We start from the raw sequence: 13244 nt of genomic DNA, 5'->3' as shown, positions 1-13244 counted from the left end.
TTATCGGTGTACAATTTCCCCTCAACCTCCTGTCGTCGTCGTCAAATCGCCAACATCCCCTCTCGGTTGACATTTTGCCAACGCCCAGGGGTCCGGTATTTTCATATCTTAAAAGTGGCAAACAAGGTGCATGGAGCATGACTCCTGCATGTGATTTTAACTCCCTGGCAACAAGCTTTTGGACAAATTAATGTCAGGACATTTCAGATAACAGATGGCTATAAAATTTGATGAATGTAGGCAGATAGTTAAAATGGACTTTCCTTCTTTTGGAAGTGGTTCACGAGAGGTGTGCCCTGAGATTATAGAATCACTTCTTGAACAGAGAAAGTGAAGGTGTCATATAATTACAATTAATAAAAATAATGTATTATGTACTAATAGCTGGAGTGAGAACTGGTCGTATTTTCTAACCCCCAACACACAACAATACCTATGAAGTTATGTATTTTGTTAATTTAAGAAAACTGCACTTGGGAGAGTTTAATGGAAGGGAGAGAGTGGAGCAGCTCCATGACCTCAGCTCCGGCTCCAGGCTCCGGAGCACTCTGATGAGCCTGAGTCCAACTGCTCCGGCTCCAGAGCACAACTAACAAAAACTGTCCAGCTCCGCTCCGACTCTGGGCTCTGGACTCCCTGCTCCCTGTCATTCTTTTTCATAATCACTGAATACATTTTGCAATTAGCAATTCAGTAAAATGCAACAAAACAAATAAATACCATATACTTCAGGTCACCAAATTATTTTAATAAATTTAGGTGGTAGACTTCATTCATCTAAAATACTTTATTTGTTTGAATTGTGGAAATTCAAGGCTAAGAAATATCATAATAATATCATAGTGTGTTGCATTGTGGGATTAATGGCAGGTTCTGTCCCTCGTTGCAGGTCTTCACTTTGTTGTGCATCGCGGACTGGATGGTTCACTGTATGTGGCGCAATGGGAAGGACCCTGACAGCTTCTGTATCCCCTACCTCACGGCTCTGGGGGATCTCTTGGGCACAGCTCTCCTGGCACTCAGCTTCCACTTCCTGTGGGTGATCGGGGACCAGGACAGTGACGTGGGTGATTGAGTAACTGTGCTTGGGGACGTGTTATCTGCCTGTGGGACCTACCTCTGAGTGGGCTGTAGTCTCCCTCTGCTATGAATTCCTTGTTGTTGTTGTTGTTGTTGTTATTATTATTATTATTACTATCATCATCATCATCATCATCATCATCATCATCATCACTGAAGACAAGGAGACAAGCCTCCTTTTGTGGCCAAAACCCAGGTTTTGAGATTTATTTAACAGTTTTCTTTAAGGAATTTAAGAACTTACAATAAAACTACTGGAAATGACCCTTTATTAGCCTGATACAAACTGCTAAGACATTTAATTCTGGACTTTTAATAGTTTCTTTTTCTATTATTATTATTATTATTATTATTATTATTTTTGGTCTTAATTGGTGATGAAGACTTCAGATTGAAGAACGTTTGTTCGACTGGAAAACCAATACAGCGAACCAGTGGAGTCCCTTTAGTGGCTTCTTTAAGGGGAGCATCTTTTTGGGATGTCAGTGTAAGCCATCAAGGTTAGGCATGGAGATAATGCAGCTCAAACAGTGATCGGTCGAGTGTGGATAAGCAGGGGGACAGCGTAATGAGTTTGAATGGGATTGATACCATTGTCATCTGAGCATTGGCGGGCTATGGGGATTGTTTGTTTATAGGGTATCAGTATTGATATATCCCTCTCCTTCCTGAATGGTCTGACACTGGAGCATGCTGGGATCTGTTGATTAGTGCAACTGTGCAAAGCAGGCACCTTCTGGACAACCGGGAATTTCATAGATCATAATTGTTATCTTCTTCAGCAAGAGTGCTGTGTGACCCCATAGTGTTATGTGTCAGTAAGTGTTGCAGTGATATCTATCTGTTAAGCCTGTGCCTGCCAACCACCCTACTCACTCTCCTTAATCACGCACAGTTCATCTATCGGTGTCCCACTGGCTGTTTCTCTCTCTTCTGCCCAGGAGTGCTGGGAGGAAGTGGGTAACTCCTGCCCTGTGTGGTTCATGTCTGTATTCCAGTGATGTTTATCTACCCACATGAGGCCTAGTGTTAAGGGTTTAACAGTTACAGCAGCCCATCTCTGTTTCTGCTGTGGAGTGTTGCTTTTTATCAGTCATTTTGAAAGCTAAAAAAGGTTTTAAAAGGTCTTTAGAGGAGCTGGCATTTGTATGCAGAAAACGAGCATAACTTAAATGTAATTTCAATTCTGAAAGCAATATAACTGCCTTCCATAAGTACACGAGTGTCCCTTAATAGGTTAAATTTAATTACCTTTTTCTTTTCCTTTTTTGTCCTGTCTCCAGTGTTTAAATTTGTCACTACAGCCCCAGTGCCATCACACAGCACAGTCGTAGGATTTTGCTTGGTTGACATATTTATATGCAATTAAGATTTACTTAGTATCTCAGAATTTCTATTTTGTATTTGTCATTCTCCATAATTGGGCTCAATTTATGCAGTGGTGTTAAAGGCTTTTCTACAGCGTTTAAATGCAAATCCGTGGTACTTTGTAATGAGGATGATCTCGAAGCTGACCTTTTGTTTTGGATCTTCTATTTAATTATTATTACACATTCTTGAGCTTAACTCTTAGAGACCTAACAACAGATTTCAATGGTCATTGGTTTATCTTGATGTGAGTTTGTTGTAAAGGGGGGGTGGAAATTCTCACTGCTTCACAGCCCACAGTTTTATCTGACAACCTGTGCAAAGTGAACATCTTCGGTACGACACTTTTAAAGAGGAAATTGAATTCTCTCCACTTGGTACGGTTCTCGCCTTTAAATCTTAATGCAGTCTTACCTTGTGTTGAGATGCTACAGCTAAGATACTGTGGCCTTGAGGCTGAATTGCCCTATGCTGAGAACTAGTATTTGTTTTCATAAAACGGAAGATTTTATGCAAAAATGTATTTAAGCAAGGTTTATGTATGTATTGAGCCTAATTAATGTACAGTAATGTTGTGATATATCCTAAGGCTTCCGAAGATTGAATCTGTATTTCTGTTCACTCTGAAACCTAAGCTTTGGTACTTTTAACCCTCATTTGAGTCCTTGGCAACACCATTTAATTTCCAAGCATAATTTCTCATTCCCATGTTACATTCCAGTTTGTTTTATTTCCTAAGCTGAATGCTTCACTGAATAGAAGCAATAACTAAAACGAGAGAACCTACACAATTAAAAACGCATCAGAGAAATGCATATTCAGTTTTGTATTCTCATACAGTATTAGTATAGAAACCTCTCACACTTTGCAGACATTTTTCTATTAAAAATAATTTCTTGGCCTGGCTAACAATGGAATATTAATATTTTCTCCCATTGTACTGGATTCACTGTTCTTTTCAAACTCAATGCCAAAAGGTTCAATGAGGTCATGCTTGACATCATTCGATGTTGGAAATGTGACTCGTCAGTCATCAAAGGCTTGTCTTAGTATTCTGCTACACCATTAAACAAGAGGAAAGGAAAGTCAAAACTTTCATGTGTTTTTCAATTTATTTATTTTGATATTTTACACAAGCAATAATTCCTGACATTGATAGATTAAGGTTTGTGTTACAACAAGGATGGACTGATCAAGAACTAGTCAATAGATCTGATTTCCTTTGTGAACAGTCCTATTGTAGCCATGCCTGAATGAAGGTATAACTACAAATTACATAATGTTTTGTTTGAATAAATCACAAATCTGTGCCACTACATCATGCTCATCTGTACATGATGGCTAGATAAGTTACACAGCCAGGATGTGGTGATCTCTTGCTTGCACCAAAATAAATAATTTTAAATTGTAGTCATTGTTCTACACAAGAGATCACATAGGCAGCTGTTTATGTGCTCTACTATATATTATCTCTGCAGAATATTGTTCTCCATTTGCTGATCAAACAAATTCATTGTAGTTATTGATTTTCCATATAGTGCATATGGCTCTTGGATATGTACTTGAATATGAACCTCTTTTTGCGAAAAAACATTTGCTAAAATACTTATGGTTATGCTAAAATGTTACATTTTAAGATGCAATGAAAATGTGTATTCTAAGCAGCATTGACAGTCACCCTTACCATATTGACAGAATGTATGCAGCCCATAATGAAAATAATCCATTAGAGCAGGTCACTTCTTTTTAAAGCAAGTATGATATAAGATGATTGTATTCATAAAAGATTAATCTATATTTTATACATTCTTTTATCCAATACATTCTGTTGAAGATTGCATTAATCGTGAACTCTGAATGTTCAGAAGTGTGCGTTACCATACAGAGGTACCAAAGCTGCGGTGTCTTTTGTTTATACCATTTGTTTGCAGATGCGCCCACTGCACCCTGCATAATAAAACCTCATTTGTCTGTGGCGGGACGTTCACTTGCAAACACACAGAAAGGTTCATGAATTCACATGAGCACTTTAACTGCACCAATGTACAAAATGCAAAGTGGCAATGGAAGCTTAAATGGCACGACAGAAACGTGTTCACTGGTACTTTGCTGCTCATCAAGTAGTAAATTAGAAAAGCGTATTGGTTAAAAAAATAATAATCATATATTGGAATAGCATCCTATCAGTAGAACTGGAAAAATCTCTGAATCTCAAGAGAAAATCAGTTCGTGGGGTTTTCTTTGTCGGTATCTACTATGTGTGGAGTCACATTCCTTTTATGACTTACTAATATTTTCACTTTTTATAAGCCAATTGTAAAATGTGAGTATTTATTGACCTAATAATAATAAATAAAACATTGTAAATTCCAGAATAATGTGTGTTCCTTTGTCATGTTGCCTTATTTGTGTCGACAGCTTTGTGTGAATGTCACCAATACAATTTAAGGAATGGAAATATGAATTTATAGAAGGACTGGCAGGTTGTGCCTAAAAAACTTTGGAGTTGCACAAAATTGGTGAACTTTCAGCTACAGCTGGCTGCACTCCTAATAAAAGACCTTAATCTGATTAGTGGCAATTAAGACATTACATTACCCCCAATTTAATAATCGTCTGCATGAAGTAATCTACTTCAATAAAAGTCTGCTTTACTCTGGGGTAAGTTTGATATTTCGGTTTCCATATTCAGTTAGTAATGAATGCCACTGATACACCTACGATGGAAATTTAACTTGTGTGATTACTATTTAATAGAAGCAATGATGTATTTATTGCATTTTTTTCAAAAATATTATTATAAATGTTATATATATATATATATAATATCATATTTTCTTCCTATAATGTTTAGTAGATTGTTTTTTACTTTTTTAATATTTTAATTCCTCACAGATTGTAGATTGGGGATGATCCATAATGTTCACCACTTGTTGCCCACTAATCTTATGTAGGCAGCTGACTTTGCTAATTATATCTGGTTTCCCCAAATATAATTGTTTATGTGGGGGTTTGCATATGTTGGCCTTTTTTCCCCAGAATAAATGTAGCAATTAAAGGCAGTTTATCCCAAATGTTCTTTCATTCACAACAAGTTCTAATTAAATATGTTTACAAACACCAAACTTCCTGACATTACCACAAATAACTGAGGATTCAGACAATGCAGCACAACAGTGATGTTTGATCCTTCCCCAGATCAACAACCCCATGATTGGAAAGGCATCTTCAAAGGCGCAAACCGAATTTTGTGATTTCCTAAATTACTTTCTGCAACTCGCTTTTCTATTTGGCAGGTTGGGAAAGCGTTGCTTGGGTCTGTATTCGATTGGAGTGTGTATAGGGAGTGTTGTGGAGTATTCCAGCCAAGGTAATTACTCAAGCACTAAATGTATTACTTGAGTACATTGGAGGACATAAACAACCAATCAAAAGAGTACATTTCATTAATTCATTCGTAGTTGTAATCACAAAAAGTAAATATCTAATATATTGTTTTCATAAAACGGAATATCATATTTTTACCTACATATAAAAAGTACCACATTAAATCTAAAGTTTAAAGTGCTGGTTTCCTTGCATTTCCTTGTTAGGTGATGTAAAATTATTGACACTGGATGCATTTTGTATGCATTCGGCTCTAGCATTACCACAAAGCATTACACTGCTGGCAAGCTAAATATTTTCCATTAGACCTTGAGATTCAACTGTAATTTTATGGAAAATGTATATGTAACATATACTTTTTTATGCAGTAATCATCTAAATTGCTTTAACCCTGTTTTTCTTCATAAATATATAAAGTTTTTCTGAAGCTGGTTAATTTATTCTGTGTACATAACCAGCTGACATTACCGATGATACCATTACTGTTACAATATTAATTTTAACGTGTAGCTACAAGTAAAATGTCTTTACTACTGGTAATATATTAAGTTATTTATAATCACCATGTTGCATATTTTACTTTACTATTTTTAGTTGTGTTAGTTGTAGTGACGGACGTGCTAAAACCATTTTGGTTTGAACAAATTCGACCCTGCTGATTTGAACTATACATTGACATGACATCCTGTATGATTACTTTAGATTGTTTCAATTATTTATTTTTAAAACACAACATAAATATTGTTTGGGAACACAATTTCCTGTAGAGTAAACCACATATGTGTCCGGTTGCAGTAAATATCTTCCAGGCCATAAACAACAGTTTAACAGAACTGTCTTGAACACCGCTAGAACTGCTGTCGACATCTGCAACAGCCAAACTGCAAACCAACCATTAACACTAGATGACAGGGCAAGCAGTGTTTAAAAGAGGAACAATTTTATGCCAAGCCAAAACTATTAGTCTGTCTCTGTTCTGAGGTAAGGGTGTTTGAAAAAATATTGAAACAAGTGTGTTTTGCAGAGATGATCAATATTTTAGTATTTTAAACATGTTTTGGTATGCTTCTCTCCACTGTAGTACATTTGGTGGACTCTCGAGTACTATTCTGTGTTCATTTTGCACAGATAATGCAAACAATGCAAGTACTGCACATCAAATAAGTTAACCCTTTTACCACATGTTTACTCAATGATGTAGAGTAAATACAGGGGAATTCCCTGAATCACCCTGGCACAATTGCCTCTTGACAGATGACAAAGAGAGTCTTGGAAGGAATTTCAAACACGCTTGGGGAGAATTTTAAAATGGAAAGACATGGTCATAAATCGACATGGTAATGCTTTTCAAGTCCATTCATCTAGCACATATGACGCACTAACCTTTTGTTGCAGGACCTGTTGAGCTTAGATATGGAATGGATGTCTTCTAAGTCAACACTTACTGTTGTTTAGAGGTTCCTTCTGTGTCAGAATCCAAGGAGATACTGTAGTTGTATTTTTAAGTTTGTTATGTGTGTGTCTCTAATTTTTTTATATATAGTGACCAAGATATACACTCACCTAAAGGATTATTAGGAACACCATACTAATACTGTGTTTGACCCCCTTTCGCCTTCAGAACTGCCTTAATTCTACGTGGCATTGATTTAACAAGGTGCTGAAAGCATTCTTTAGAAATGTTGGCCCATATTGATAGGATAGCATCTTGCAGTTGATGGAGATTTGTGGGATGCACATCCAGGGCACGAAGCTCCCGTTCCACCACATCCCAAAGATGCTCTATTGGGTTGAGATCTGGTGACTGTGGGGGCCAGTTTAGTACAGTGAACTCATTGTCATGTTCAAGAAACCAATTTGAAATGATTCGACCTTTGTGACATGGTGCATTATCCTGCTGGAAATAGCCATCAGAGGATGGGTACATGGTGGTCATAAAGGGATGGACATGGTCAGAAACAATGCTCAGGTAGGCCGTGGCATTTAAACGATGCCCAATTGGCACTAAGGGGCCTAAAGTGTGCCAAGAAAACATCCCCCACACCATTACACCACCACCACCAGCCTGCACAGTGGTAACAAGGCATGATGGATCCATGTTATCATTCTGTTTACGCCAAATTCTGACTCTACCATCTGAATGTCTCAACAGAAATCGAGACTCATCAGACCAGGCAACATTTTTCCAGTCTTCAACTGTCCAATTTTGGTGAGCTTGTGCAAATTGTAGCCTCTTTTTCCTATTTGTAGTGGAGATGAGTGGTACCCGGTGGGGTCTTCTGCTGTTGTAGCCCATCCGCCTCAAGGTTGTACGTGTTGTGGCTTCACAAATGCTTTGCTGCATACCTCGGTTGTAACGAGTGGTTATTTCAGTCAAAGTTGCTCTTCTATCAGCTTGAATCAGTCGGCCCATTCTCCTCTGACCTCTAGCATCAAAAAGGCATTTTCGCCCACAGGACTGCCGCATACTGGATGTTTTTCCCTTTTCACACCATTTTTTGTAAACCCCAGAAATGGTTGTGCGTGAAAATCCCAGTAACTGAGCAGATTGTGAAATACTCAGACCGGCCCGTCTGGCACCAACAACCATGCCACGCTCAAAATTGCTTAAATCACCTTTCTTTCCCATTCAGACATTCAGTTTGGAGTTCAGGAGATTGTCTTGACCAGGACCACACCCCTAAATGCATTGAAGCAACTGCCATGTGATTGGTTGGTTAGATAATTGCATTAATGAGAAATTGAACAGGTGTTCCTAATAATCCTTTAGGTGAGTGTATATATGTATCTCAAAATGCCTCATGAGGTTCTCAGTATAATGTATGACTCACTTTATTTGGGAAAAATAACTTTTTTTTTAATCTAGAGGTCTGACAGAAGACAATAAACAGTGACAGTATCTGATCTACGTTTCGATGAAGTGAAGTGTGCTGAAATATGGGCCAATCCACACATCTGCAGGTAAGCATTGCATTACTCCTTTATCGTTTTCTTGGACTGTAGCTTATTCAAGAGTTTTCAAAATCACTGACACAAAAACCTCTGTGATGGTAGAAAAACAACAACTGGATCCCTTGGAGTGATAAACTATATTAATAACATCCTGCATCCCCATTAAGGCAATAAACCTGATTAGATTCTGTCAATTGCCTTTGTACCCCCATAGTTATAAAGGATTGGTGGCATTTATCAATGTTCCTGACGGGGGAAAGGAGAGGAAAAACCCTGTTTGTGAAACAGTTATGGATTGTTTTTGCAAAATGAATCATAACTGGAAGCTGTAATCTGAAGTAATGTGATGCTGAAGAGGCAGTTAGATTTAGATTTGATTCTCATTGCCTTAGGTATTTTCATGTTGTCATATATCCACCTTGTAGGATTTTTTTTTTGGTTTCTTTCTTCATTACTTGTACACTATCTTGTATTTGTTGGAAATTAGTAGCACATTAGTTTCTAAGATTCTAAATGGCAGTTAAGGGATGGCATCAGATTTGTATCTAAACTGATTCCTTGATTCTGTTAGCATGCACTGCAAAATACCATTTTGTATTTTCTTTGATCTCCACTTGCAGGAGAGGGTAATAGCAATGCACTAATAGTGATGTGCAGAATCAGGAACCACCAACATTTTGTAAGAACATAGTGCTGGATCTGTAGGACAATGTTTGTTGGTTTACATGTCTTGCACCCAAGAAAATATATTATGACCCTGTGATTTTTATAATAAGGCTGCAATAAGTGAACAGCAAACTGTAATCCCACACTTTCCTTAGATTCCCAGTATACAGGGTGTGATATTAGTTTGGGCCCTGACTAATCTCAAGGGAAGACTATCTAGTCCTCTGATAGTCACATCCTCATACATGCCATTATTAAAGCAATGATATGAAATCGTACCCGTGGATTAGCAAGATCCCTTTAATTAGATTTCCAATCTGCCACGGTATTTGGGACCGCAGAAGTACCGCCATGAATAGCAATGCAAAGATTTACAAGAAGTGTCTTTTAATTCGGCACAAGACAAAAATGGATGAGTAACAATCGTGTCACCTAAAAGAAAGGTGGCAATTACCCGGAAAGCAGAGACAATCGTGTACAGATCTCTGGAACAAATTAAATGCTGACAATTGCAAAGGGAATTGAGGCCAAGCACCAACAATCACAATAGTTTGCACTTGTGTTCTTTCATCGGGAGCATTGAAAGCACTTATACATTGAAACCACACATACAAATTTAGCGTTTAATAACAAAAAGCTTACAGAAACAAATGGATATGGCATCCTTTGATAGAAAATAGGTTTGAAGTTCACTTCTGATGAGAGGATCTACATTTTTGAAAGCTACTTTTTGAATTGTGGAGCCCTACTATAGACCATTTTTATAACAGGAACTGTCCTTGCAAACAAAAGGAGTAAATGGCAGAAGTGAAAACACCCACAATTCACAGCTGTAGCCATAACTAGTGTCCCTTCCCTAGACATTGAACAGAAAGTTCAAGTTGCAGATTAGTTATTTGTGCTTGTGTAGGTTTTTTTTTTTGCTTTGTTTCATGTTTTAACAGTTTACTACTGCACAAGTTATGCATTGACCTGAAAAGATACTTCCATTGGTTAATGTTTCTGTTGCCAAGATTAAAGGGAAGTGTACCAAGATTCCACGGTAGCCTGCTGAGTTTCAAAGGGCTCATACAATGAACTCTTGTTTTGCTCGCTGCTCCTATGGCGCAACTTGAATGAGGGGACCACTTGTCCAGGGGAAACCTGCAAAGTGTCAAGGTGTGGCAAGTGCTGGAGGTTGTGTCAACAGGCAAATTGCAAAGTATAATTGCATCGTAAACCGAGCCCCCTGTTAGTATGCTACGTTTTGATGTATTATATTCCCCAGCTGTAAACAGGAGGGTCATTTTAACTAAATATACATGTATATCAGTAGATATTTTTTTTAAAGGAATTCTTGAGTTTACTAGCTATTGTGTTGTCTATATGTTAATCTCTCAGTCATATATATACATTTACATAGATATGACAAAGAGCCAAATGATATCACTGATAACTGAATAAAAACAACTTCATAACAAGGGTGTGAATACATTTGACAGCCTTTTCAGTCTTATAGCTTTCATTCATTAAAATAAATGCTTTAATGCAAGTAGACATGGTCTATTCTATTCCATTACATGTTAAATGGGACTCGGTGCATGTTTTTGGGCAAAGTCCATCCGTTTGTAGTTAGTGTATCAGGTGCCTTAACAAAAGCTGAGAAATACAGAATCTGCCACTGGAATCCGGCACAAGTGAATAAGTAACACCTTGCTTTTTTCCGGTGAAAGGTGTTGCACTTATTATTTTTTTCTGCACAGCCATCATAACTCATTGCTAGAAAAAACATCCCCAGGTGCAAAAGTGAAGCTAATGAATGCCACAAGCTATTTCAGTGTAGGAAATGTGAATCTTTAGTGTCCCATTAAAAGCTCCCTGCTCTAGATAATCTTCCATTAAAACCTGGAGTTTGAAAGAAGAATTCCTTCCCCCCTCTTCTCTGTAATGTTTTTTAATCTCTAACAAATCCCTCCTGAATTATTGGCCAACCTTCTTTCCATTCCACACAGTCTCCTAACAACAATGGGGGTGAATTGTAATGTGGATTTCAATGATGTTAGAGGAGCGTCCATATTGCTCCATCGTTATTCACTGACCAAATGCAGTACAAGGCAGCTGACACAAGATGTACAATTACAATAAAACAGTGATTGTCATCTCACAGGGCGGACAGACCCTGCTGATTGTAAGTAATCAGGGCCCTGTTTGTTACGCAGTGTGTTGAAAATGGATGCTATTGGTTTGGAGTCTAAAGAGTCCCCCTTTAGATTATTGTGTACTAGATGCTTGGTATTTCTCTGGTTAATTTGTGCTGTTCAAGTTCAACAAGGGTCTTCTCTAGAAGGGATCAAGTTGCTGTAATTCAATATTTGGTGTACTGGTCTGCAGGGGAAGCTGAGATGACTTTGGGTGGCGCTGAGGAGTTTGAGAAGTTTGATTACCTTGTTGGACAGAGAAGGTCGTCTTCTAAAAATCATTTATCTTCCAGGGTCAGCTAGAAACAGGTTGCCTGGGAGAACTGATTGGATTAAACCTGCCATCCACAGCTGCAACATTAATGCAGTAACCCAACTTAGTCTTGGCTGGCGTAACCTTGCATCTCAGGCGACGAACCCAATTCATTCCAATCTCGATCTCTTAACACGTTTATGAGTGGCCCCGAGGGACAACTAGTGGTAATCCCCCAGAGAGAAGTGCACAAGTGCTGAGGCTGGGAGATAAGGTGTGTTTGAGTGGAGAGGCCTACACATGCTTGACTGCAATCATGGCTATGTGACTGATATGTCTCTGGGGAGAGGGAAGGAGGGGTAGGCGGATGTTTGTTTCCCAAAGTTCAATTTCGAAACTGCATTTCACAGTCTAGCCCTGCTTCCAAGAGATTACAGGCTTCTGTGTTTTAATCTACCGATCCCACCGGCAAGTCAAACATTCAGGAGAGAGATAACTAGAGACCTCTGACTATCTTTCCTGGCCACCTCAAAGCCAAACTGTTGGACTCCCCTGTGAAACCCAGCCCTAATCCCATTACAGGCCCAGGCGATGGAGGAATAAGTGCACTAATGAGATTACTGGATCACTTTATCTTGTCAGAGGAATCCATTTAAAAGTTCGTCCTCCCCTTCGCTTTCTATATTCGCTCTCCGCACTGTGAGACTCACTCTGTGAAGGAGCAGAATGTTTGTCAGTGATGGCTTTTTTGCTTTTATTAGGCTGCACAAGACAATACACATGAGAGAACTCTGCTGTTCTGTATCCTGTCACTACACAATCGCTAAATATATACGAGAAAGTCAAATCCATGAATCATGGCATGTATCAGAGCTGCATCTGGAAAGCCATTGCATTTGCATCTGATGATAGATGTACGACATGTTTTGCACTATTGATGTGGCAACCTCTCGAAAATATATAGCCTTGCACTAATTAAAGGGAGATTTCAGAAAAACAAGTCAACCTCTAATTTGGATTGCAACTGGAAGTTTGTAGTGTATCAAAGCATGGCTAACGTCGTCTTGTACACTGAAAGAATGATGAAGTGGCTCTTGGCGTCGAAGGCACTTTCTGTAAGCCACGCAAAGCTCTGAAACTGGGGATATTGCCGAATAACAACACACACTCGCAACAGACCTCTCGATAAAGAAAACCTGTGTTTATGGGATCCATGATATCCACAGGGCCCATCTTCTATTGGAAATACAAACCTGCAGTGAAAGTGATAGGGTCCCCTGCACGGTTTTAATGAGATGCAAATAAAGGAAAAGACAGAGCACATTATTTAGGTGAAATATATGACATTACCGTCTCAAAAG

At 38.5% G+C, this 13244-nt stretch overlaps 1 protein-coding gene across 2 annotated transcripts in view; it reads left to right on the top strand.

Moving 5' to 3' along the window:
- The window catches only part of slc41a2b (solute carrier family 41 member 2b), a 37258-nt gene extending 32432 nt beyond the window's left edge, over positions 1-4826 (top strand). For both annotated transcript variants that reach the window (XM_066705252.1, XM_066705254.1), the window contains one exon: positions 890-4826. In XM_066705252.1, the coding sequence (XP_066561349.1) occupies positions 890-1075 (186 nt within the window). In that variant the 3' untranslated portion in view covers positions 1076-4826. The remainder of the gene's footprint in view (positions 1-889) is intronic.
- Positions 4827-13244: the final 8418 nt, after the last annotated feature.

The sequence above is a fragment of the Amia ocellicauda genome, chromosome 5, assembly GCF_036373705.1.
Source record: "Amia ocellicauda isolate fAmiCal2 chromosome 5, fAmiCal2.hap1, whole genome shotgun sequence".
NCBI classification, from domain to species: domain Eukaryota; kingdom Metazoa; phylum Chordata; class Actinopteri; order Amiiformes; family Amiidae; genus Amia; species Amia ocellicauda.
The sequence above is the reverse complement of the archived record's forward strand: the minus strand, read 5'-3'. Positions and strand labels throughout refer to the sequence as shown.